This window comes from Nomascus leucogenys, chromosome 18 (genome assembly GCF_006542625.1).
Source record: "Nomascus leucogenys isolate Asia chromosome 18, Asia_NLE_v1, whole genome shotgun sequence".
NCBI lineage: Eukaryota > Metazoa > Chordata > Mammalia > Primates > Hylobatidae > Nomascus > Nomascus leucogenys.
Window position 1 is genome coordinate 27,809,429 of NC_044398.1, and position 26,933 is coordinate 27,836,361.

The following is a 26,933-nucleotide window of genomic DNA, read 5'->3' on the forward strand; positions in this document are numbered from 1 at the left end:
CCACGGGAGCTGAAGTGCAGATGGGCAGCGCTGGCTCTTCCTTGTCAATGTGTGGATGGCAGAGGCACAGGCCTGGCTGGTACCTGCTGCCCTGGCCTGGGAGGTCACCACAGACCTGTCTCTTCTGTGGTTATCGCACTTTGCCTGCCGCTGAGTCTCTCTGAGGTGATGCTCCTCCTGTCGTTGGCTTGGCCCTCCAACCCAGACTGCATACTGTGGCCTCTCAAAGCAATGTCACCTGATACTCAGGCCAGAAAGAGAAGGGAGGAGAGTGGGGAGGAGAGGGGTGGAGGCAATAGCAGAACTTCCTTCCAGAGTCTCTGTATTCTTCTGTGTTGTTTGAACACAACAACCATATACTATCTCTGTGATTTAAATTCAAATTTCAATGAGAATTAAAAGTTGAAGCTCAGGCCACACTGCTGTGCGTTTTTTAGAGAGAGATGTTTGACTCAAAGCATATCAAGAGGCAGGAAGAATTTTTTGCTGGGCAGTATAACCAGGGCAGAGAAAGGTTTTTATTTCTTAAAAATATTTTCTATATGATAAAAAAGAAAAAGGCCAGGAGTCAAAACTAGACCCTCCTTCGGCCCAATGGACCTAGCCAGCGGAGCAGGGGTCCCAGCCCTCATGCCATGAGGTGCTGGGGAGAGGCAAGGGAGTACTGGTGCTTCTGCCATGCTCCCCAGCTGAGTACAGGACCTAGGAGGAAGGCCCAGCCCCAGTCGGGGTGCAGCAGTTGCAGACAGACCCTACTCTTTGTGGTCAGGCCACACTCTGAGACACAGTTCAACCTCTGGACAACTTTCCCTGTGAGCCCAACTCAACCCATCCCAGTCCGGCCCAAGAGGTGTCATCATCATCACATTGAGGGCCAGCTGCCCCATCACAGGGCAAGCAGCCCCCACCCAGGAGGTAACCGGAAGCAGCTTTGCTCCTCTAGAAACAGAAACCACATGAGGCTCACTGCCCTCCTAGGGAGTCTCCATGTGTTCCCTTCCCCCATCCCAAGGGAAAGTCTCCAAGCTTTGTCTTTACAGAAGGGAACATTGAGACCCAAAGAACCGGGCTGACTCTGTCCATGTCACAGAGGCACAGCCAGAACCCTTTTAACACCAACTCCTTTGAAAAAGACATTTCTGGGACCCAGAAGGGATTTCTGTGCTCAGAGCCATACCTTCACTCTTCATACAAGAAAGAAATTTCAGTTTACTCAGTACACGCACCCGAAGTGAGGTCAGAATTGCCCCTGATTTCATACCAGGAGTTTAAGGAAGCCAGGCCACCAGCTGTCATTCTGAGGCTCTCAAGAAGGCAGTCTCAGGTAGAAATGCACCAATCCTTTTCACTCATGTTTCTCCTGCTTTTGAGTAGCCTCATTAAGAAATGAAAAGTAATTAGGACCTTATTAAGAAGTCCTTTTACACATTACTTCCCGTTTTCTCCATCTCCTGCTCGCCTCAGACTCGTAGTTCGCCTTCGACATGCCGGAGCCAGCAAAGTCTGCTCCCGCGCCCAAGAAGGGCTCAAAGAAAGCTGTGACTAAGGCGCAGAAGAAGGACGGCAAGAAGCGCAAGCGCAGCCGCAAGAAGAGCTACTCCGTATACGTGTACAAGGTGCTGAAGCAGGTCCACCCCGACACTGGCATCTCCCCTAAGGCCATGGGAATCACGAACTCCGTCAACGACATCTTCCAGCGCATCGCGGGTGAGGCTTCCCGCCTGGCGCATTACAACAAGCGCTCGACCATCACCTCCAGGGAGATCCAGACGGCCGTGCGCCTGCTGCTGCCCGGGGAGTTGGCCAAACACACTGTGTCCGAGGGCACCAAGGCCGTCACCAAGTACACCAGCGCTAAGTAAACTTGCCAAGGAGGGACTTTCTCTGCAATTTCCTGATATGACCAAGAAAGCTTCTTATCAAAAGAAGCACAATTGTCTTCGGTTATCTCATTATCTACTGCAGACAAGAAGACAAGAATGCAACCATACCTAGATGGACTTTTCCACAAGATAAAGCTGGCCTCTTGGTCTCATTCAGATTCCAAAGAGAATAATTTACAAGTTAATTTCTGTCTCCTTGGTCCATTCCTTCTCCCTAATAATCATTTACTGTTCCTCAAAGAATTGTCTACACTACCCATCTCCTCTTTTGCCTCTGACAAAGGGTATATAAGCTTCTGTACCCCACTGGGGGGCTGGGGTAATTATTCTGTGGTCCTCAGCCCTGTATCTTAATAAATTTGTATGCCTTTTCTCTTAAAAAAAAAAAAAAAAAAAAAAAAGAAGTCCTTTTAGTTGTCGTGGTTAAGGAGGTGCTCATCAGCTATCCTAGGTGGAGTCCTCGGCCTCCTCCCAGAAGAACTTGTCTTCATGAACCCAAAAGTACATTCCCAGGAGCCAATGAACAGAACTTGAACTCTTTGTCTTCTCCTGGGTTCCCTTCCCAGGAAGCAATCTTGCCCTGGGGTGGGGGCAGCAGGACTGCAGGGCAAAAAGAGTAGGGGAAGGACCTCACATCCAGGGTATGGGGCTATCTACCACGAAATAGCCAGTAAGGGACATTTGGGGAAGACCAGAGACCCTTTGTGACTCCCCCAGATTAGTTCCGTGTGTAGGTGGAGCTCCAACCTGAAAACCCAGCAAGGAATTGGACTGGGGTCAGGGAGGCAGTGGCAGGGACTGTGGCTCAGCCAATTCATGGACCAGCCTTGCCCGGCCAGGATCTGCTTGCACCACGGAATGTGTGCAGTGGCAGGGAAGCTGTTCTCCATGCTGATCAGAAATCTGCCTCCTGGAATGTCTTTCCTTGGGCCTGCTTCTGATGGCCGTCCAGATATGTAGGGTCCAGCCCTACAGGGCTTAGTGGGTGTTCTCCCCGTGTGCAGAGACGAGAGATTGTAATAAATAAAGGCACAAGACAAAGAGATAAGGAGAAAGCAGCTGGGCCCAGGGGACCACTACCATCAAGACGCAGAGACCGGCAGTGGCCCCGAACAGCTGGGCTCGTTGATATTTATTGCATACAAGACAAGGGGGCAGGGTAAGGAGGGTGAATCTTCTAAGTGATTTACAAGGTGAAGCAAGTCACGTGATTACAGGATAGGCGGGCCCTTCCCTTTTAGGTAGCCAAAGCAAAGACAGAAGGCAGCATATGACAGCGTTTTCTTGTCCGCACGTACAAGAAAGATCAAAGACTTTACTTTCACTATTTCTTCTACCGCTATCTACTACGAACTTCAAAGAGGAACCAGGAGTACTGGAGGAGCATGAAAGTGGACAAGGAGCATGACCATTAAAGCACAGCACCACAGGGAGGGGTTTAGGCCTCCAGATGACTGTGGGCAGGCCTGGATAATATCCAGCCTTCCACAAGAAGTTGGTGGAGCAGAGTGTTCCCTGACTCCTCTAAGGAAAGGAGACTCCCTTTCACGGTCTGCTAAGTAACGGTGCCTTCACAGACACTGGCGTTACCACTTGACCAACGAGCCCTCAAGCAGCCCTTATGCAGGTGTGACAGAAGGCTCACCTCTTGCCTTCTAGGTCACTTCTCACAATGTCCCTTCAGCACCTGACCCTATACCCACCGGTTATTCCTAGGTTATATTAGTAATGCAACAAAGAGTAGTATTAAAAGCTAATGATTAATAATGTTGATAATGATTGATAATTGTTCATGATCATCTCTATATCTAATTTGTATTATGACTATTCTAACTATTTTCTTTATTATACTGAAACAGTTTGTGCCTTAAGTCTCTTGCCTCGGCACCTAGGTAATCCTCCGCCCACACAGATATTTGAAACCAGTGACACTGTCCCCCTAAAATGTCTCTGGATTTGCCATCAGGATTTGCTGTAGGATGAGTTTTGTAACTCGACCTGTGATCTGTCCTCCAAAGGACAGCCTCAGGAACGTGGGGAATCTGATCGCCTGTATCCTACCTCTGTGTGGGCAGAGGAGCTGCTTTTTGTGGTCAGGGTGATGATGCATTTTCTATTTCATTTAAATTCACTCTCGGCCTTCTTTCCAGATTAGCAGCAGGCCCAGTGTCTCTCCTGGGAACACCCTAGTCCCCTTGAGTTGTCCCAAGAATCACTAGAGGTGGCTCAGTCCTGTTTCCCCTGGGGATAGGCCAAACCTCTCCATTCTCTTGGCGAGAGTTAAGAACCAGCCGCAATTGTAAGCTGCCATTGCTTCTGCTGCTGCCATAGGGTGTTGCTGCTGACCCACTGATCCCAAACAAGAACAGACATTCTTGCCCACAAATAGGATGGTTTTCTTGATGGTTCAGATCCCCACTGAGGTCATGCACGCACACTGAGCTGCTCTAATCTCGTCTTTTAGGCTCATCTACAGGGCCAGCCAGAGCCCTCGCTGCCAAGTCATCTCCCTGGATAACCTTTTTTTGCAGTGGCCCTCGACTGCAAAAGCCTAAGAACAAATCTAGAGGAAGCTGGCCTCCGAGGAGGAATGCACACGAACCACCCTGTCTCTGGGGAGCTTGGAGTTTTAGTTTTGTCCCAGCTCGCAGGGCAAGGCTGCCCACTCATCTTGCAGAGGGACACAGCTAAGAGGGAATTTTCTGGAGGTTCTCCTCCAAGCAAAGATCCTGGTTTGGGCTCTGACCTACACACAAAAGTAGCAGGACCCTGCAGCTTTGTTGACAAAACATTTGAAAAATGCACCCATGCCACCAGGCCACCTGCCTATTTCTAGCAATCACCTCTGGTTGAATTCTTAAAAAAAAAAAAAAAAAAAAATTCTTGAAAATAAGCCCTTAAAAGGATGTTTAAGAAGTCTACCTCTCTCACAGTCAACGGTACCCACTTTGGAAATGGGTCATCTTCCCTTCCTAACTGCCCTGAGGGATGAGGGTAAGGGATGATAGGGCCCCTTGTGAGATGACATTTGAAGTATTTGTTGTCATTGTCCTAACAGAACAGATGCCTCTCTGTCTGCAGGACACTGACTGGGCCATAGTCACTCATGCATATGTTCACAGTATGGTCCATGCACACCCCCTATCTGGCCCTTCCCTAACGGCTGCTGCAACCCTGCCAGCCTGCTGGAGGTGGAATTGGCCAGGCTGGCTATCTCAGGCCTCTCACCATGGCATTAGCCAGTCAGCACAGATACAACCCCAAGGGTCCACATGCCCAGGCAGACATAAGGTGGCTGGAAAGGCAGCTCCCCCTGCCCTAAGGACTGTTAGTCCAAACTGCACCATTCTGTAAACACCCCCCGCCCATACTCCTGCATTTCACACATCTTGGTTAAAGTGAAACATTCCATGGGGGTTTGGGCCATGAGAAACAGCCTGACCAACCACCTGACTTTCTTACATTTTGCTGCAAAAAAGTACAAAGAACATCACATTCAGCCAGAACAAGGGCCAAACCACCGCATTGTGGGAACATGTTATCAACCTTTTCCCAGGCAACATGGTCCCCAAGATCCCTCCCACCCAGGGCTATAATTGCCCCAGCCTGTAAGCAGCGGTGAGCACTGGCATTAAGATGGTCCCCCACCTCTGCAGGTCTTATGCTGAACATAGAACCTGCATTGCTGTAGAGCCGCCGACTCTCTTTCTTTAACCCTCACCTTCCCTTTAAAAAACCTAATGAGGATGTCTCACAGCTAAACCTTAGAAACCATGACCTTCACTGAAACTGGCTGAGTTTAAGGAGAGGCTCTTAGTCATGGTCAGTTTCCCCTCTCCTCTGGCTCCCACCTCCCTTGGCCATGCTGTGTCCCTTGAGGGATGAGCACACCTGGCTGCTTCTCCAGACACTAGTCCCCTCCCATTACCAGCTCTGGGCTGGGCTGACCACCTTCTCAACCATCCTGGTCAGCATCCTAGGTTCTATCTCTCATGGCAAGCAACCAGCCTATTTCCTTCAATGCCTCCTTCACTGTTTCTTTGAGACTAGAGTAATATAATGCTTTTAACAGTGGAAAGACTAAAAAATGAAGTTATCAATACTCAATAAGTGAGTACATTCTCCCAAATAAATACTATGTGTGTTGCCATAAAAAAGAATGCAGCAGATCCACATGGTCTGATATAGGAAAATTTTCATGGCATTGGGTAGGGAAAAAATCTAGTAGGTGGATTATAATTATGTTTAGGAAAAAATATGAAAGGGGAATACAAGACTATTTTTTACTCGTATAGACATTAAACTGCAACAGTAGTTACTAAGTAGAATTTAAGATACAGCACAATAGACTCCTCTCTAAACGTGACTATAAAAAGTACAAACATAGACTAGTCTGTTTTTCTGTCATGAAAACCCATGTACTCACCACTTAGATCTAAAACTACATTTCGCCATACTGCATTATAAATTTTTTTTACTGAGCCATTTCAGAGGAAATTACTTCAGATGCTGCATCTTTAAAGTGTTGAGTTTACATTGCCTCAACATATTCCCCTACAAGATGCCATTAACACCCTAACACAATAAGTGATTCCCCAATACCATACAATTGAGTCCACAGGAAAATCTCAATTGTTTTCCAAATGTTGTTGCTGATCACCAGGGGCTTGGTCTAGGTCCTGTTGCTCACCACACAGAAAGCCAATCACTGGACAACAAGTATTGCCAGGGAAGAAGAATTTATTTGAGTGATGTCAGCCAGAGAAGGGAGACCAGCCTCAAATATGTCCCTTCCCACCAACTAAAGTTAAGGGTTTATATAGTGGGGAGGGAAAACAAGAGGGGCAGGGATGAGAAGTTGGTCAATAGGCAGCAGGCAGTAGTATAAGGGGGTCCAGCATCTCATTGTAACCACATGTGGGAAAACAGGAATGAGGCAGGGATAAGAAGTTGGTCAACAAGGAGCAGGTGCACCTCATTGTCCAGTGGCAGTGATCTGGAAAGTCTCAGTTCCTGGTATCATTCAGGAGGCCCAATGGTTGGTTTCCCGAGAAAGGAACTCAGATAAGAGAAATGTAAGTTTTCCAAGCTTCAAGATTTTTGTTTTTGTTTTTTTAAATACGGAACCCTTCACCAATTTGAGTGTCATCCTTACAGGGGCCATGCTAATCTTCTCTGTATCGTTCCAATTTTAGAATATGTGCTGCCGAAGTGAGCACTTTTTTTTTTAAGACAAGAGTTTCACTCTTTCACCTAGGCTGGAGTGAAGTGGCACCATCTTGGCTCACTGCAACCTCCACCTCCTAGGTTCAAGTGATTCTCCTGCCTCAGCCTCCCAAGTAGCTGGGATTACAGGTGTATGCCACCATGCCCAGTTAATTTTTGTATTTTCAGTAGAGACGGGGTTTCGCCATGTGGGCCAGGCTGGTCTCGAACTCCTGACCTCAGGTGATCCACCCACCTTGGCCTCCTAAAGTGCTACAATTACAGGCATGAGCCACCGTGCCTGGCCCAAGCTTCAGTTGTATGAGAAAATTGGGCCAGTTTCAATGTTTATTTGGTTATTCAAGTCTCAACATTCTTTTAATCTAAAACAGTCCTCCCACCAGCCCTCCTTCCCCAGCTCTTTTTAAATCCATAGCATTGAAGAGACCAGGTCATTGTCTTATAGAATATCCTTCATTTTAGATTTGCCTGATTGTGTCTTCATTCCCTAAACTTCCTGTAAACCAGCAGTTGAATTGAAAGCCTTGATAAGACCCAGGTGGAGATTTTTGGCAAGAACACATTCCAGTTGACACTGTGTACTTACTTACTTCATGCTGTAACTCATATCTGGTGGTTTCATTATGGGATCTACTAGAATACACAGACAGATCATATACAAAAACAGAACTCTGACCCACAGTCTGCAGTAACCAGTCCAGGAAGCCAAACAACCCCTGTAGCCTTTGGTCCCAAATGGCCAGGACTTGATCAATACCTGCCAGCTTCCCTAATTCTCACCTCTGCTTTGAAAATCCTTTAGTAGGACTAACCAGAGAAGGCCAAATATGCTTCCCTAACCAATCACATAGGATACCCTGCTTCTAGTTAGCTCACCCACAGCCTCCAGATGCCAACAGCCTTTGATCAGGGCTCACCTGAAGCCTCCCCTTTTCCCACCATAAAGCTTTCTCACTCCCGACTGCCTTTGAGTGTCTGCAATGGCAAGTGACCATGGCTGACTCTCTGGGTATATACCAAGCTGAGAATAAGTAGCTGTTGCTCATTCTCATTTGGGTGGTCTATAATTATTACAGAAGTGAAGTGTGATCACAGTTAAGGTAGTAATAGCCAGACCCTTTACACTGTCAATGGACTCAGACCTTTTACTTCATGCATTGCTTATACTGCTTGGATGTTTTCCATGTGCCTATATTAATATTTACAATAAAAGCATGATTTAGATTTTCATTTAGAATTTATCTTAAATGCATCAAATATGCAATTTTAAGTCAAGTTTTACATGTTTGGCTCAATATATCAAAATAATTTTCTGTGGTTTTAAAATAACAAGGTTTGTTGCTCTTTATATTAGACGTGTAATCACACTGACCTCATAAAAATAAGTTTAACTTTAATTTGAATAAAAGAATGCCACAACGAAATACTGACCATTAAAAAAAAAAAGAATAAAGGACCTTAACCCTGGGCAAACATATAAAAGCAGAGGAAAGTCACCCAGTATAATGTCTGGCACATAGTAGGCGTTTTGCAAATATTAGAGCCCATTCCCATGGTGGTGCGCACTGCACAAGACCACAGAGGTCCAGCCCTTTTATCTTTCCGGTCCCTTCCAGCCATCACCCATAGTGAATCCCGAAGGCAGCATCTCCACCCACAGTACTAGACGACCACCAATGACTCCTAGTCCTCAGGGGAAACCTCCCTGCCATCTTCTTCTTGGTGGCGGCCAATATACATTTCTTTCTTCACTTCCCAGGACGTTTGAAGTACTTGGTGTCCCTCCCTCCAAGCTCCTCCCTTCCCTTCAGGTCTCAAGGTCTCATCCAACACTTCAAGCTCAAAATATTATATAAGCATCAAGAGGGTGAGCCCAGACAGGCACTCTTCCTTGTCCAATTTCAGGAGAATATCTCTATTCCCTGTGACCCCAGGATACACAATGGCTGTTCTACACTCAGGAATCACTACATGTGATTCCCAGGACAGGGGCTGCAACTCTTCTGCTAAGAGCTCACATAGCCCCAGGGCTCCCCGACCCCCACCCCACACACACACACCCCTCTCCCAGTCTTCTCTGTCTTTCTCGAGGACTGGTTAGCGTTTTGGTAGCACCTTTGCCAGGGAAGCAGGCTCCCCGGGATGCACTTTGAACCCTCGCCCTACTGACATGGACTTGCGTTCTCCTGCCTCTAGGCTCCTCGCCTGGCAGTTCTGCATTTTCGGACTCCCCTCCTCTAACGAGTCCATTTGCCACCACAGCAGTGACTGCAATAGGGTCACGACACCTGTTTTCTGTGTTATGTGTAAAAAAATTAAGATACTGAACATTTATGTATGCTACCTTCTGGGTGTGAAGGAGGGAACATGAATTCACATTTGATTTAGCTGGTATCTGCAGAAAGCAGCAGTAGGGATTTAGAAATGGATAAAAGTAGTGTTACTTTTTGGGATGAAGAGTGGCATGAGACTGATACCTATATATATCTATATCTATATAGATATAGATATATATTTGGAGGCGTTGAAACCTGCTTGATTTATTCTGATTATTTAATACACACTGACGCAACTGTGATCCCAAAGTGTGCAAAGTTAAAGCCTTCAACTGCAGCTGAGGGAGAGGGCAGGAATGGTACACCTGGGGACGGTGGTGAGTCAGGAATGACAGGCAGGTGGCCATGACCAGGGCAGCCTCCTCCCCAGGGCCAGGGACAGGGGAGTAGCCTGAGGAGCAGGACCCAAGGGTAGCCCAGGGCCAGGGAAGGTGGCCGAGACCTCCCCTTGGCCTAGGTCAGGAGCTCAGAAGTGCCACATGGCTGAAGGGACAGGACCCCGGAAGGGCCAGAGGCAAGGCCAGGAGAGCCCCATTTCCTGGGGGGCAGGGAGGTGCCCTAGAGAAGCCAGGAGGGGTTGCCTGCCCCTGAGGTGGGGGCCAGGCTGAAGGAGGCTGCAGCAGGCTGCAGCAAGAAAGACCTGAGGCAGGTGCAGGGCCTGAGAACCCAGCTGGCTCAGCAGGGGGGCTCCCGGGGCAGCCTGGCCCAGGAAGCAGTCCTGACTCTGCAGGGGATGCCAAGCAAGGGGCCGCAGACCCCTCAGGACCTCCCCTCCTCTCTCCCTGGAAAGGAGCTGGGGAATCCGTGGTGCAAATCTGTGTACCACTCAGTGATGGAGAGAGACTGTGCCCCAAGGTGGACACTGGAGTGCACCCCCTTCACCACCTCGGCCTCCACCGCTGTCCTCAGTACAGCTGCTTCTCGTAAGAGTGCAGGCCATGGACACCACCCTTGATCTGGGCCGATATGGTCCGCTTCTCAAACTTGAGCTCCCCTGAGTACATCATGGACCAAAGGACAGAAAGGCTGTGGGCCCCGATAACCTGGCAGCTGTGCTGGATGCCCGCTATGAGATAGGGCATGAACTTCTGAATGGACCCTTTGTCCTGGATGGAGCCCGAGACACCCTGTGTGATCTTCACCTTATCCCCCTCGCTGAAGTATTGTTTCTGGCTGCTGCTGCTCTTCTCCATGGCATCCAGTGAGCCCATGCCCTGGTACTTCTTGAGTTGCACCCTTTCTAAGAAGAAGTACTCACCGGGTGCCTCCATGGTGGTGGCCAGCAGGAGCCCATCATCACTGTGGAGGCTCCAAGGGCCAGGGCCTTGACCACGTGCCCCAAGGTCTGGATGCCACCATCGACTATGATGGGCACACCAAAGCACTGGGCATACTTGGCCACCTTGTACACAGCAGTGCCCTGGGGCAAACTGGAGGCCATCACTTCCTGGGTGATGCAGATGGAGCTGTAGCCCATGCCCACATGCAGCCCGTCCACACCAGCGTCAATCAGGTTCTTGGCCTGGGCTGCTGCCACCACGTTCCCCCCCAATCACCTGGAGGTGGGGGTACTTCTGTTTGATGTAATGCACCATGGTGATCTGATACACCGAGTTCCCTTGGGACGAATCCAAGACTATGACGTTGACGCCCACCTGGGTGAGCAGGTCCAGGTGGTATTTGTCATCCTCATGGATGTCTACAGCTGCCCCGCACAACAGCTGTTTGTGGGAATCCTTGGAGGCCAGAGGGTAGTCTCGATTCTTCTTCAGGTCAGTGTGGGCAATGATGGCCACCAGCTCATCGTGATCACTGACGATAGGCAGCTTCCCTTTCTTGCTATGCTGCAGGATCTCATTTGCCTCTTTCAACGTCACGCCTTTCAACGTCAGCCACCACCAGTTCCATCCTTGGCGTCATCACCTCACTGAGGAAGGTGGTGTGGTCCTTCTCAGCAAGAAAGTCGACGACTCAGGAGGTGATGATGCCCACCAACTTGCTGCCCATGGTGCCCGTCTCAGTGAGGGGGATACCAGAGAAGCCATGCAGCATCTTGGCCTCCAGCACATCACCCACGCTGTGCAAGGGGCTCAGCACAACGGGGTCCGTGATGCAGCCCTGTTCAAACTTCTTGACCTTCCGCACCTCGTTGGCCTGGAACTCTGGGGTGCAGTTGTGGTGAATGAAACCAATACCTCCCATCAGAGCCATCCTGATTGCCATGTCAGCCTCTGTCAGTGTCCACAGGGGAGGAAATCAGCAGTGTCTTCAGCCCTTGTGGGTCAGGGCTGAGGTCAAGTCCACCCCATCATCAGCTATGAAGTCTATGAATCCTGGGAGAATCAGGAAGTCGTTGTAGGTAAGAGGCCGTTGGTGCTGGCGAAGAGCTGCTGCACGGTGACCCCGTCCTCGGGCACGTAGCTGGTGCCGCTGCTGATCAGGTAGTCTGCCAGGCTGCCGCGACACCCCGCGACCTGACATAAACAACAGAGTGGCCACCTGCCGCAGGCACACTGCCGCTGCGGGCCGGACAGGCCGGGGACAGGGACTCTCAGTGTAAATGTTTTTATATCCCTTCTACTTTTGGAAAAAAAAAAAAATGCCCCTGGAAGGTCTGATCACCAAATCCTTCCAGAGAGCGGTCTTCCAAGCCAAGGAGGTATTCAGTCCCACCCACTGAAATCATCCAGTCCTTTATTCACCTGTGTCAATCCGCCTCGGAGGTGAGGCCTGCAAGATCCTTCATGCAATCAAGAAGTCAGGCCTCCACCTGGTCCTGGGGGTCATCTGAGGCCCGCAGTTTTGGAAGAGGAGTGTTTTCTGCCAGCAGTCCCCACAGATGGGCTGGCTTCCCACTGTGGGGACATGCACCATGCCCACTGTGGGCCTCTGTTTTTCATCCCTGAATTCATCCCCCACAGAATGGTTGTTGTCGTATCTAGCTATCTAATAAGCTTGAGGGCACTGTGTCCCCTAGGGGATGCCCACATGCTTGACCATGCAGGCTGATGCAGTGACAAGCACAAAAAGTATCGCGATTATAGTTCCTGCTCTCCTTTCCAGGGCTTTGAGCCCAGCACATGATGTTGTGCATTTCTTGTTCCACCAACTGGCGGCTGTGGAATGACTAGGAAACCTCTTGGATGAGAGTTTAATCCTCGTGGGGTACCACGAGGGCATCTGGGCACAGGTCAAACTTTCCAAGGGCCTTTTTAACCTCTTTCACTGAAGCCAGGAATGGCTAGATCTCTGCTGCTGCCTACAGGGATTACAATTGTCCCATCCATACACTGGTCTGTGTTGGCTTTTGTCACCTGGGCATGTGCGGCCACCATCTTGACTGCTCAGCTAGTTTTGTCCCTGGGCTCTAGAATGATGTCATAATGATGCCATTATGACAGATCAGCCCAAGGCTGCACACTGACCTAATCAACAGGTGCGGCAGAGCTGTGATTAAGAGACTGAGTCAATTCCCACTTGTGAATAGACAGCATGAAGGCTTTAAATCTCTCGGAACCTGATCAGCATTGGCAATGATCTTCTGCAGATCCCACAACAGCACAGAAGAATGTATCATCAGGAACACATTTGGATATTGATACAACTTCATCCGCAGTTGGCTTGTCATCCCGAGCTCCCTTCCCAGGCAGCGTAGATATTGCACAGGATTTTGCTGACCCGGGAGTTGGGTTATTAGTGGTAACTCTAACCTCTTAATACTAGCAACATTGACAGCACCATATAATCCATCTATTACACCACACAGGAAAATCAAGCCCAGTGGTACAGGACAGAAGAACTGACTCCAGCCAGGATCAAGCATTGCTTTGGCATTGTTCCCCAATACCTGGGCCTTTCTTCTCCAATTGTTGGGGTAACTGGAGTGAGGAGCCTGAGGGGACCCAAAGATGTTCTCCTGGTAGGATTCCCTCTCATGGTCTTCTGCATTTGTAGACATTTTGATTGGTTCCATTTCTAAGGGCCAATTATCTGTGCTTTAACCTGAAATAAGGAACCTGCCTTCTGATTTTCAAGAATATGTACATGGACACACATCTTTCAGATTCGACTCTTGAGATTTTTGGTTTTAAACAAACAATTGTGTTCATCACAAATGAAGATTCCCTCAAGCAGCAGCCTCCTGGAATCACCTGCTGAGTCCAAATCTTGTAGCCCTTAAAAATACTTAGTATTTTTACTAAGTAATAAGTATTTAGGGTGTTATGAAAAATGCAATTTGAAAAAGTACATTGGTTTTTAAGAACAAGAGGAACTATTTAGAAATTATACAATATATTAACAAAAGTAAATATTTAATATATCTCCAACACAAAAATGCAAAAACTGGTTACCAAACATCAAGAAAAACTTAAACTTGTAAAATACAAAGGTTAAATGTATTTTATCTTCATTCTATTATTAGCAGATAACCTTAATAAAAATGAGCTGTTATTTACAACAAAATATCATGTAATTTTAGATTTATCACTTTTTATTTCTACAAAAAAGCAACACCGGCATGTATTGTTGCTGAAGGTGAAGCAGCTTTTTGTTTCTGTTCTGTTCCACTCTGTGTTCTAAGATGTGTGTCAGATACCGGCCACACACCCTACATGTGCTCTGGGCACAGCTTGGCCCCACACGGCACTCTAGTCTGCAAGTGGGCACCTAAGGCCCTGCCATTCCCACTTCTTATTGTCATATTTACTTAGTTCTCAGCACCTCTGCCCATCTTTAAATGACTTAAGTGACAGTACATTAAAGTAGCTTAGATGTTCCTAAGCTTCCTTAGAGCACATCACATTTGTGACAGCAATTCAGAAAAAAACAAATTTTCTTTTATTCTTAACGATACACAGCATAAGCAAACAGCTTAGGCAGTTTACTGTAACTGACGGTCCTGATATCCTTATCTATAAACTAAAAACTCCCCACAGAAGCTTCTGTAAGTATAATGTTAAATAAGTCTATAAACACAAATAACAGTAACAAGAATGTAATCCAAATGCCCAGTTATGGGAAACTAGTGAAGAAATTTACTGGTAAACCCACTGTGATATGTGTGTATGTGTGTGTGTGTACATGTCAAGCTGGCTCAGTGACAGTCCCTAGTTATTTAAGCTAGGTGCTGCTGTGAAGGTATTTTGCAGACGTGATGGATATTAAGAGTATCCTGGGCTGGGTGCGGTGGCTAACGCCTGTAATCCCAGCACTTTGGGAGGCTGAAATGGGTGGATCATGAGGTCAGGAGACCGAGACCATCCTAGCTAACACGGTGAAACCCGTCTCTATGGAAAAATACAAAAAATTAGCCGGGCATGGTGGCAGGTGTCTGTTGTCCCAGATACTTGGGAGGCTGAGGCAGGAGAATGGCATGAACCCGGGAGGCGGAGCTTGCAGTGAGCCGAATATCTGCACTCCAGCCTGTGCGACAGAGTGAGACTCCGTCTCAAAAAAAAAAAAAGAGTATCCTGAAAGATCTGGGTGAGCCCGATTCAATCAGTTGAAAAGCTTTAAAATCAGAAGCCTAAAAAGGCCTTAAAAGCTGAAGCTTCCCTGAAAAAAGAAATTCCACCCATGGGCAGTGGCGTCTGCTGTACTTGTGCCTGCGGAGTTCCATTCTATTCATTCTCTTCCGTCCTGACTGCCCATAGACAATAGTTGTGGTCTGTGCCCATGACCTCCCTGGTTCTGGACTTGCTTAGCCAGCACGCACAATCTTGTAAGCCAATTCCTTTAACAAATTTGTATATATATGAAAAACACTGGTTCTTCCTCTCTAATTAAAGCCTGGCCAATACACCCAAAAATTAAAAGGGGATGCTGCTGTTAGAAGGAATAAGGTATACATTTTAGGCCATTCAAGACTCCAATAAATGACAGCAAAATAATAGCAAAGAAAAACCTTACTTTGGGGTTAAGAAATCACAGATTGATACATAAATTTAATTTTGCTCCTCTATTAAAATCCTACTACAAAACAGTAAATATAGTAAAAGAATTTCTTTTAAAAGGACATTAATTTAGAAATACAGAGAAAGCGGAGGGGCAACAACCACAAAATCATTTTAGAAGTTGAAAAGCAGAGAGACCAGTGGCAAATTCCTTAGCAGACCTGAGAATACCACACCCAAAACCAGCAGAAGAAAATGCTAAGAATCTTTAAATACACAGAACTGTGGCATTGTTACCCCATGGAAGTTGAGGTGGAGGGGAGGCTTAAGTATGGAATGGGTAAAAGCTGGGTGAGAAACCGATTCCCAGTTTCCAAGCTACAGAGCTACAGCCTTTTCCTCAACATGGCCGAAGCTAGGTGGTTATTCTCTAGAGAGTATAAGAGAGGTTTGGAACTAGGGGATGCCAGCACGGATCCAGAGAATGGGCGCCACACTGAAAACAAAAGGATGAAGTGACCATATGCTGTCATGCTGAATGCTGAGTACAAAGAGTCCTAGCCTTCTTCCCCTACTGGGCTCCAAGATGCGGCCAGGCCGATCCTTCCCATCACATAGGAAAGGCCCCTTGGGGTAATCTGGCAAATCTCTGAAGACCTAAAGAGAGCACTGCTGTGCTTCCCCAGTGAACAGCCCAGCCAGACCATCCTACAGTGAAACTCAAAAGACCACACTCTCACCCATTTGATCTGGACTTTTACATTTCCCAGGTTTCATCATTAGTCGACACCCAGTGATTACCTGACACCTGAAGTTAAAACCTCTAATGTGCAAAACCAAGACCAACGCAAAAAAAAAAAAAAAAAAAAAAAAAACTTAGAGGAATTGGAATTATGTGGGATGAAGAAAAAAATACTATCCTCAGATAAGATATTGTATTCACGAAACAAGCACAGGAAGATATAAAAGAGTTCTTGGAAATTAAAAACATGTTAGCAAAACTGAAAAACTCAAGAGAAGGGACTGAAGGATGAAAGTTGAGTGAATCGCCACAAAATAAGAGTAAAATGACAAAACGACACTGGAGCAACCAAAAAATGAGGGAGCTGGCCAGATCCCAACACTTTGGGAGGCCAAGGAGGGAGAATCATGAGGCCAGGAGTTTGAGACCAGCCTGGACAACACAGTGAGACCCATTTCTACAAAAAATTTAAAAATTGGCTGGGCTTGGTGGCGTGTACCTGTAGTCCTAGCTACTTGGGAGGCTGAGGTGGGAGGATCGCTTGAGCCCAGGAGTTGGAGGCTACAGTGAGCTATGATTGCACCTCTGCGCTCCAGCCTGGGTGACAGAATAAGATCCTGTCTCAAAAAAAAAAAAAAGAAAAAGAGGAGAGGGGAGGGGAGGAGAGAAAAATGAGGGAACTGTCCAGGATCCCCAACACATAAATAAATGAAGCTCCAGAAAGAAGGAAGCGGCCTGCAGCAGGTGCTCACGGCCCTTGCTGTTTTGGCTCTCTGGGTCTGCGTGTCCACCCCAGCCTCCAGCCTCCCAACCCATACATACCGATCCACACACAAGGATGAACACAGACTTTGCTAGTTTCTTTGTTTTTTGTTTTTGTTTTTGAGATGGAGTCTCGCTCTGTTGCCCAGGCTGGAGTGCAGTGCATGATCTTGGCTCACTGCAAGCTCCGCCTCCCGGGTTCACACCACTCTCCTGCCTCAGCCTTCTGAGTAGCTGGGACTACAGGCGCCTGCCACCACACCTGGCTAAATTTTTGGATTTTTAGTAGAGACAGGGTTACAACTGTATTAATCAGCATAGTCTCAATCTCCTGACCTCGTGATCCGCCCGCCTCAGCCTCCCAAAGTGCTGGGATTACAGGCGTGAGCCACCGCGCCCGGCCAGACTTTGCTAGTTTTTACTTCATCCAGCCCTGTTCAAGAAGATGATGCATAGGAGAAGATAAACCCAGTGACCCTCCTGTGGATTAAGAATTCAGATCCGAGGCTAAGCCTTTCTCCTCAAGTGTTTCCTCACAGGAAGCAGATGCATCGAAGGAGAGGAGGATAGGAAAATCAAAAGAAGAAGTCAACATTCCCAGGAGATTCTCAGCAAAATAGAGGAGAGGTGTCAAGATGAGAGCTGGCACCAGACCCTGAGGGCAGTGATTCTGGTCTGGAGCAAGGATTCAGGACAGACACATCAGGAGCCGTCACCACCAAGATCCCTGCGGGCTTCCTGCAGCTCAGCTGAGGACAGGTCGCCCAGGTGATCCCATCCACATTCTTTCTACTTGGCTTACCTTGACATGATGGAGAAGCTTCCTGCCCTCCAGATCAGCTGCAGATCCTCACTCCATCCCACAGCAGTGCTCGGCTTTGACGTCCTCCCCAAATTGAAAGGTCAGCTGTGGGGACTACAAAAACAGAGCTCAGCAGCCAGCACCCTCCATCCACATTCTTGCCAGATGATCAGGGTCTGGTTCACGGATAGTGTGGCCACAGGCCCTGATGGTGGCAGCCCTGCTACTCCCAGGACTCATTCAAGCCTTCCTGCTCCCTGGCTTCCCCAGAAGGGCCCCTTGTAAATTTTTGGGGAAGCTGAGGTCCACTCTGACCTTGAGATCACATTACGTTCTCCAGCAGACTTCATTCAACATTGGAAACACTGTGCTTTCCCCACCCAGCTAATCTGCGCTTGATGCTCAATGTTTTTAAAACTGAACAATATGTGAAGAGCAAGGAAATTATTAATTACAGGTCAGGCTAGCACTTACTTTGGTGGAGAGGGTGGGGCATTCAACTGGGTGAAGACATATGAGTGCTTCTAAGGTAGTGTTCTGTTCCTTAAAGAGGGAAACACTATCCATTTTACTCTTTCAACTATACATTTATGGCCAGACACAGTGGCTCATGCCTGTAATCCCAGCACTTGGGGAGGCTAAGGTGGGAGGATTGTTTGAGCCCAGGAGTTCAAGACCAGCCTGGGCAACATAGCAAGATCCCATCTCTACTTAACAACAAAACTATACACTTACATTGGATATGCTCTTCTCTATGTATGACATCTTTCACAGTTGGGGGAAAAAAAGATAAAAACACATAGTAATAGGGAGAACTAAAGGGGAACCATTAGGAGGCCAGAGACTATATTCTACAAAGGGAGAGCAAATGAAAGAGTATGGACAGACAAGAGAAGGCTGAGGGAACCCACAGGCCAGAAAAGTAGCAGAAGGAGGCAGTACAGAAGGCCCGCCCGCCCTAGAGCCCCCATCCACTGAGAGGTCCACCGTTCCCACACCAGCACGTGCACCCTTGTCTGCGGTTCATGTTCACTCTGCATCCCTTCCTGTACTTCACGTTTCTCTTCATCCTTGACATCTTGACCCTTGTGGCCCTGTGTCTCATCAACCCCACAGGAGGTGGCAGCTTGGCTCTCCAAGCCTCTGGTTAGCCCACTGCTGTTGAGCCTCAAAGCTTTGTCTTGGCTGGAAAGAAAGGCCTGAGGCTTCTGGCCAGTGCTTGGCCTCTACTCCAGAGCTGCTCAGGGTCTGCGCCTAAACATGAGGTCTCCTTCTGCCTTGAAGCTGGGGTTTCCCGCAGCCTCTGCTAGGCCAGGAGCAAAGTCAAGCTCCATTTGAGTCCTGTTGCCCACCTGTATCACAGAATCATAGCTGTTAGCATGGGAAGGGGCCGCAGAGGTCATCTCATATTCAATTTCTTGGCCTCATGGCTGGAGTTGAAAATCTGCTCTGCCTTTCCAGAATGATCTGAGCCAGTGTGAGACAGACACCACCTCCGGCAGGAGGCCCATTTGGCTGTGCCCACAACCCCGCCCCCCAACACGGTCTCCATGAGGGGTAAATAAGCCTCTAACCCACCAGGGTACAAATTCTCTCAGGGCTGCTTGACAGCATGTCTCAGGGCTGCCCTGCAAGGCCCCAGTGTGTCCAGAAAGAGCGATCTCAGTGATTTAACTGCCTTCCACCTGAAAAAGACATAGGATTTTTCCTCCCTTGTAATTATAAAAGAAAACCAAGGTACCTGTAGAAAATCTGGAAATTACAGAAAAATCTAAAGAAGAAAATAAAATCACAATGGCAGAAGTGCAACCGTGAAGGTTTGGCATCACATCTGAGCTCTGGGAAAGAAACCAGCCCTAAAACCAGCAGCCATCGCCCCAACCCTTACACCCCCATCTGCCCAGCCAGTGACTTAAAATCGATCACGTTAGGCTGGGAGCGGTGGCTCATGCCTGTAATCCCAGCACTTTGGGAGGCTGAGGCGGGCGGATCACCTGAGGTCAGGAGTTTGAGACCGGCCTGACCAACATGGAGAAACCCCGTCTCTACTAAAAATACAAAATTAGCCAGGTGTGGTGGCGCATGCCTGTAATCCCAGCTACTCAGGAGGCAAAGGCAGAAGAATCACCTGAACCCAGCAGGTAGAGGCTGCAGTGAGCTGAGAGCACGCCATTGCACTCCAGACTGGGCAACGAGAGCAAAACTCCGTCTCAAAAAATATATATATCGATGGCGCTGCTGCCCACTCTGAGGATGGCACGGGGTGTGGGCTGTCAAGGAGGCACAGACAGGCCCTGTCCCTACGGACACAAGGGCCCACTCCAACTACCAGAGCCCCACACAGCTCTGTGACACCCCGTAGCCACAGGTGAAATCAAGACTGCAGGGCCACGGTGGAACTTTACCCAGCAGGAAATGATGAGGGAGGCATCCACACCAGTCTGCCCCCACCAGCCTGGCCACCAGTGCAGTGTGAGTGAGGCTTCTGGAGAACATTCTGCCCCCAGCCCCTCCAAGAAAAAGGATCAGAGAAGGAGGGCTCTGCTCTGCCCCAGGCCTCAACCTAGCTTCCTGCAGCTAAAGGCCCAGCCTCCCAACTTCCTCATCACCCTGCAACACGGAGTTCAGGCCCACGTGGACTGTTCTGGGAGTCCAGCAATGCTGGGTGATCTCCCAGTGTGATGCTGTCAGGTACCACAAAGCAGCCCCCAAGCAGGTGGGGCCGTCCCCAGCCGGGGGCCCCAGACAGGGCCCTGACTGAGAATGCTGCCCAGAGCACTCAGCTCGCTCCCTTTTGCTTTTCCCAAGCCTGCAGAATTGAATGTGAGGGCCAGAGGGCAGGCTCTGGGTCTCACACAGATGGGCAGCCTGGCTGCAGTCACCAGCTCATGCCACACTGGACAGATGGGTGGCAGGGAAGGGGAGGAAGGAGTGAGAGAGAGGCTGATGCAGCTGGTAGCAGGGACTGCGAATTGTCATGTGAGCCAGAAAGAACCTACACATCAGCCCACTCCAGCTATGCACTGCAGAGGAGAAGCTGTCTCAAGTTTAGAAATACAGGAAAGCTGACCGACTAGGAAGAGATTAAAAACTCGCATCTTCAAACACAACCTTACAGAAATTGACCTTTATTTGTTGTACTAAAACTTGTTTAACTTTTGATACAAAGTAACATTTTAGTACAGAAAATCCCAGTCTGTCAGCTCAGTACCTGTCTGTGCACACTGTACCATCTCAGTCCCACTCTGCCTGCAACTTAGAAAACAGCCCCTACCCCCAGAGGGTCTGCGAGTTAATACCTTGAGAATAGTCTACAGTTTTTCATAGTTTGTCTGAGCTAGAAAACTTGTACCTGTAAAACAAAGGACAGCATTGAGGACTGAAACTTGTCTCTTTTTTGAACAACTGTGCAAGAAAATATATCCCTTTTTAAAAAACATCAGTTATGACTAAACTACAATCTAGTGTCTAGAATTACAAAGAATAAAATGAAATCAAAGATTTCTCACTAGTAAAATGAAATGTTAGGAACAGTATTAAAATATAGGTCCTACCCCAATGACACTTACACAGAGCCCAGTACAGTACCTATTATTAACAGGACGCACAGCTTAAGGAGGAACCACATCAAATCTTCAGCCAGACATATCCAGCCTCAGAAGTGCAAAAAAAAAAAAAAAAAAAAAAAAAAAAAAGCCCCCAAACGAAGACACCCACATTGAGTAAGGTGCATGCCGTGAGTGCTGTAACCAAGATTAAAAAGACCTCAGTTTTTCTTTTTAGACTGTTGATAGTGACAACAATAACCATTATGCTTCCTCTAAAAGCTCTCAATTCAATGTCTGAAACATGAATGTTTTCATATCAAAAAGAACTGATGTACCTGCCACCCTCTAAAAAGTTTAAGAATTACCCTGCAAACATTGCACTGATGAAGGCTGTCATGACTTACAGAGCCTAAGGAGGACCCAATGGCAGGCATCAGCACAGCTGACCACCACCTGGACCCCACCGCAGCCCTGCCCACGCAGCTCTCATGGAGCAGACACAGTGCTCAAGAAATAAGCACAGATGGAGGAGAAACGAGAGGCTGTGGAAGGCAGGAGAGAAAGGCCGAGAGACGAGTTTGTAAGAATGCCAAAGTCACCTTCCCCAGTGCGGGAGGAAAATGCCAAAGGCACTGGTTCTGCTGCCACAGGCAGTCTGAGCACCTGGAGTTGTGACGTCCTTCCAGGAGAGGTGCCACCAAGGAGCAGGAGGTTTGTCAAAGCTCTGGTCCCACCAACAAGAACCTCCCAAAGCAAAGCAGCCCCCACTGAGGTTCCAAGGTCGTTTTGCTGAAGACGGGAACGAAACCAACACCAAAGCGACAGGGGGTTGACAGAGGGGGCAGGGGCTGGGCACCGGCAACATGGAGCCGTTCAAGTAAACATAAACCACCAAATACTTAGAAAAGGCTTGTAAACGAGTGATCCGAAAGGTTCTCTTTGCAGCATCTCTGATCAGCTGGCTAAAGAAAGGTGGGTGCTGAACCCGTCTTTAGTGTTATCTGTTTTGTGTTAAAGCACACGTGTGACAGGGGCAGAGTGTGTGGGCCTGGGCCTGGATCGCACGCAGCCGTGGCCCTCTGTCTACAAAGGAGGTGCTTCTGGGTCCTGGTTCCGGATCCTTCCCCTGCATGTTCATAGACAGACAGACTTCTACTTTCAGTCGCTAGAAAAGAGCTGAGCCCGGCGTCCCCTCAGGTGGCCAGCTGCAGTCATCCACAGCACAGCATTCTCCTAGAGTGGGCAGGCTGGAATCCACAGGACTTTATTTTGTTCTTGATTGACCATTGCCAAGATCTGAGTGCAAATGCTTGACAGGGCTCCTCCCTGGATGACCCCTGCAAAAGAGCCCCCCAGACACATGTCATTCAGCTCGGAGTAAGACCCCAGGTTTGAGGCAAGGCAGTACAGCTTGCACTCTTTCTACTATGTGGCTGTCTGCTTTGTGTTCCTTGGCACTCTGCTCCATCCCCACCTGACTCCTTCACCAGAAAGAAATTGGGAAAGAAAATTGCCCCTCTTGAGTTGATCATTCATATGTAAACTGCCCACCCCACTGCAGTTAACACCCTGGGTTGGGTTTGCGATGGTTGGGGGAATCCCAGGGCATCAGAAAGAAGTTTAGAGGACATGTGGTGGTGGTCTAATCATTAGCAGGATTCTGCAGGAAACTACGAGTTTAAGGAGCCAGATAGCTCATGGCCAAGAGGAGAGTCACAGCAAGATGATGACTCCAACTTGGGCCAGCCCTGTACTATAGGAGTTTGACACAGGGGTCTATAGACACCAGGCCAGGGGTACTCCAGTGTGCTCCACATAACAGCACCTGGACACAAACCAAGCCCCCACCTCAACAAGGCACGCTCAGAAATTGACAGTGAGTGTTTAGAAACTGCTATGGAAATGGGACATCGTAATTTTATGTCTGTTGAATCTAACAAGAAAAAAACAGAGCTTACCTTTTGCAAGATTTAGTTTTAAATTTTCATCTCTCTAGGAATTGTCAGTGTATTTGGCTAAATACCAGTCTGTGAGGAATTGGAAATGAAAGTTCACACACACACACACAAACAGGCATGCACACCTGCACATGCACATACCTACACACACACGGGCACCAAGCCCAGGTCCCTGGACTAGATCATAACACTCTCCACAATGCAATTAGAATCCCTGTCCCACTTCTCTTCCGAGAAAACACCAAATGGCGGATGACGCCGGTGCAGCGGGGGGCCCCGGAGACCCTGGTGGCCCTGGGTTGGGGAACCGTGGTGGCTTCCGCGGAGGTTTCGGCAGTGGCATCCGGGGCCAGGGTCGCGGCCGTGGACGGGGCCGGGGCCGAGGCCGCGGAGCTTGCGGAGGCAAGGCCGAGGATAAGGAGTGGATGCCCGTCACCAAGTTGGGCCACTTGGTCAAGGACATGAAGATCAAGTCCCTGGAGGAGATCTATCTCTTCTCCCTGCCCATTAAGGAATCAGAGATCATTGACTTTTTCCTGGGGGCCTCTCTCAAGGATGAGGTTTTGAAGATTATGCCAGTGCAGAAGCAGACCCGTGCCGGCCAGCGCACCAGGTTCAAGGTGTTTGTTGCTATCGGGGACTACAATGGCCACGTCGGTCTGGGTGTTAAGTGCTCCAGGGAGGTGGCCACCGCCATCCGTGGGGCCATCATCCTGGCCAAGCTCTCCATTGTCCCCGTGCACAGAGGCTACTGGGGGAACAAGATCGGCAAGCCCCACACCGTCCCTTGCAAGGTGACAGGCCGCTGTGGCTCTGTGCTGGTGCGCCTCATCCCTGCACCCAGGGGCACTGGCATCGTCTCTGCACCTGTGCCTAAGAAGCTGCTCATGATGGCTGGTATCGATGACTGCTATACCTCAGCCCGGGGCTGCACTGCCACCCTGGGCAACTTCGCCAAGGCCACCTTTGATGCCATTTCTAAGACCTACAGCTACCTGACCCCCGACCTCTGGAAGGAGACTGTATTTACCAAGTCTCCCTATCAAGAATTCACTGACCACCTCGTCAAGACCCACACCAGAGTCTCCGTGCAGCGGACTCAGGCTCCAGCTGTGGCTACAACATAGGGTTTTTATATAAGAAAAATAAAGTGAATTAAGTGTGAAAAAAAAAAAAAAGAATCCCTGTCCCATCCTCTGTGACTGCAAATGCTAATGCCTTGCAAATGACAGACTTTCCCAAAGAGGCTGAAGACTGGAAGGTAAAATAGAACCACACTTCACTGAGTTTGTTTCACTTTGAAGACCAGAGATGGTAAGGGGACAGCATTGTTTTTTTGTTTGTTTGTTTGTTTTTTGGGGGGGGTGGTTTGCCAAATCCCACTGCAAAACGGGACTGCCCTGGAGGGTGCCAGGGACAGGTGGGCCCCTAGCCTCCACTGCCCACACTGCTGGTACACTGGGGGCTGCTCCAGTCCCTGCCCTGCCTGGGGACACTGGCTGCACTAAACAGCACCTGTGCTATGAGACAGACCCACCACCGCACATGTGAAAATGAGCAGGCAAGCCAGGCAGGACCTGAGGCCAAGATCGGTGAGCTTAACATTCAACCTGTAAGAATCCTGACATTGGCCAGGGACTGCAATCTGAACACCTGACTTGTCAGTAAGGTGCTCATGACAGCACTTGGGAGCATGTAGAAAGCGCGGGCTTCTCCATAGCTAAGAAAACTGCCTTGGGAAGCCTCTGCTTCCTTCCCTGCTGCCTGCTCCCTGCTCCAGGCCCATGCACACCTACCTGTGAAGTACCTGCTATACTCCTGCTCAACCTTCTGCGCCGCCTCAAACTGCTCTTTGGAATGCCTCTGAGTCACCTTGTCCCTCAGGTAGATGGGGTCTCTCTGCTCCCTGTGGGGACAGCCAGACACCAGGCTGAGCACTGAGCCTACTTCAGGCCCTCTTTCCTTCCTCTGTCCAGGCTAACAGGGGCCCCATCGAGGCAGGGGTAGGCTGTGCGGGGAGGCCCCATGTGCTCCCCACATAAAGCACAGCAATAGCCTGCAGGCTGTTGGGGGAGCTCTGGGCAGATGGGGGAAGGAGGGCCCCTCAGCACACGCACTTGAACAGATGCACCAGCAGCCCCCAGTGCAGGTCCCAGAAGCTCAGCAGCACAGAAAGGCAAAATGGAGCAGGGCCTTGGCGAGCCCTTGGCCCAACCAGCACAGGAGCCGAAGCTCAGTGAAGGCAACGGCTCCTGAGTCATGAGCCAGCTCGGGGCTGAGTGGGACCGTGCCCAGGCCACCGGCTCCCCTGCTCCTAAGCAGCACGTAGAGAGGAAAGGGGGCTGGGGCAGGAGACGGGAGCTGTGCAGACCAAGCTGGCCATGCCCAAAAAACAGTGGCAGCACCCAAATGGCGGAGGGGCATGGGGAAGGGGCTGTGCTTGGCTGACACCACCTCTGAGTAGGGGACAGGGCCAAGAGGTAAGGGTCATTTTCTACACGCACTGCCTATTTCAAGACCCATAGGCCCATCTCTCATTCCTCAACCCCCCACCCCAACACACCCTGCTCCCTACTTGGGCTCCCAGCCCCACCTGTGACAAGGCCCCAGCGGAGCCCAGGGGGCCAGTCACCTACTTGATGTGCTTGGCGCTCTTGTAGTGGATGAAGATGACAATGGGGTAGATGTGCATGTGGTGGAGCCGCTCAATAGCGTGCGGAGCAATGTCCAGGAGGCAGTGTCGGTTCTGGGGGTAGTGGGTGCAGAGTGAGCCCTGGCGGGCAGTGAGGGGCAGCCAGCCCCCTATCCTGCCACCAGCAGGACCCACCTCACCTCACAGGGCTCTACCCACAAACAAGGCAATAAAGCCACATGGTGCACCATGGGGAAACCATACCCACGAAACTCCCAACAAACCTCACTCACTGTGAGGAAGGCCAAGGCTGGGAGCCAGGGCTTAGGGGGCTGGGGGGGTTGGCCAGCCCAATTCCAAACTTCCTTTCCCGCCTTTGACCAGATACAGGGACCTTCTGAAAGCCCTGCCCCGCCCTAGCCTCTGAAGCCTTATTTTTGCCAGACTGAGCGAATGAAGAGCCAGAGTCTGGTGAGCCTTTGTGTGGCTGGGACTGAAGTACGTCTGTCGTGTCTGTCGTCCCAGGCCTCCTCCAGGTGGAGTGCAGGCCCGTGTACTCCCAACCCCTAGATGCTCCACCGGGGCGTTCCCCCCATACAGTTTGCCCACTTTCAGCAATGAGAAGCCAACGCCGTCATCTAACAGAGAAGGAAAGCAAAGCCCAGCGAGCGAGCTGAGCAGCCTGGAGAAATGGAGCCCAAGGAGCGGCTGTGTCCTCGGACTCCAAGTGTTTGCCCCGCCAGCACTCCCCACAGACGTCCCCGCCCTCGTGCTGCCTAGGATGTTCAAAGGTACCAAGAGACATAGCCCTTTTAGGGGCAGGGACCCGGAGAGAAGGCACGTTCCTGTCCCCAGAAGGTGCATGTGAAATTGTTCGGCACATGCATTTTGGGGACCCCGTTCTGGGATGCCCTGTGAGAGGCCTTTCCGCAGAGCTCAATACTCTCATCAGAGATGAGACTCCCCCCACCCGCCAGAGAGGGAGACGGGGCGGCACACACACAGGAGAACTCCTCCACCCCCGCCAAGGGATGTGCTTGCAGAAACACACAGCAGCCATGAGGGCAAGCCCAGGCACAGGTGAACTCAGACTAACACAACACGGTGGGCTCACTGAAGGTCTAAGCCGCTGGGGCAGAGGATCATGGGC

At 49.5% G+C, this 26,933-nt stretch overlaps 2 protein-coding genes, 1 non-coding gene and 2 pseudogenes across 6 annotated transcripts in view; 2 read left to right on the forward strand and 3 right to left on the reverse strand.

Annotated features, from left to right (window-relative positions):
• Window positions 1-1,455: 1,455 nt before the first annotated feature.
• On the forward strand, window positions 1,456-1,872 carry LOC100600196 (histone H2B type 1-K-like). Its single transcript, XM_003274518.4, has one exon. It carries the CDS (start codon window positions 1,485-1,487, stop codon window positions 1,860-1,862), a length of 378 nt encoding a protein of 125 aa, XP_003274566.2. The 5' UTR covers window positions 1,456-1,484; the 3' UTR covers window positions 1,863-1,872.
• Window positions 1,873-6,997: 5,125 nt separating this feature from the next.
• Window positions 6,998-7,102, reverse strand: LOC115831413. Its single transcript, XR_004026912.1, has one exon. It is a non-coding gene; the product is annotated as a U6 spliceosomal RNA (small nuclear RNA).
• Window positions 7,103-10,350: 3,248 nt separating this feature from the next.
• On the reverse strand, window positions 10,351-13,073 carry LOC100582648 (annotated as a pseudogene).
• Window positions 13,074-20,757: 7,684 nt separating this feature from the next.
• The window catches only part of DLG5 (discs large MAGUK scaffold protein 5), a 134,916-nt gene continuing 128,740 nt past the window's right edge, over window positions 20,758-26,933 (reverse strand). For all 3 annotated transcript variants that reach the window (XM_030799258.1, XM_030799260.1, XM_030799257.1), the window contains 3 exons: window positions 25,788-25,897; window positions 24,948-25,057; window positions 20,758-22,530 (listed from right to left, as the gene is read on the reverse strand). In XM_030799258.1, coding sequence (XP_030655118.1) covers window positions 22,427-22,530; window positions 24,948-25,057; window positions 25,788-25,897 — 324 coding nt within the window. In that variant the 3' untranslated portion in view covers window positions 20,758-22,426. The remainder of the gene's footprint in view (window positions 22,531-24,947; window positions 25,058-25,787; window positions 25,898-26,933) is intronic.
• Window positions 23,373-24,327, forward strand: LOC100581646 (annotated as a pseudogene). The gene has a single exon (XR_004026825.1). The product of XR_004026825.1 is annotated as a 40S ribosomal protein S2 pseudogene (transcript).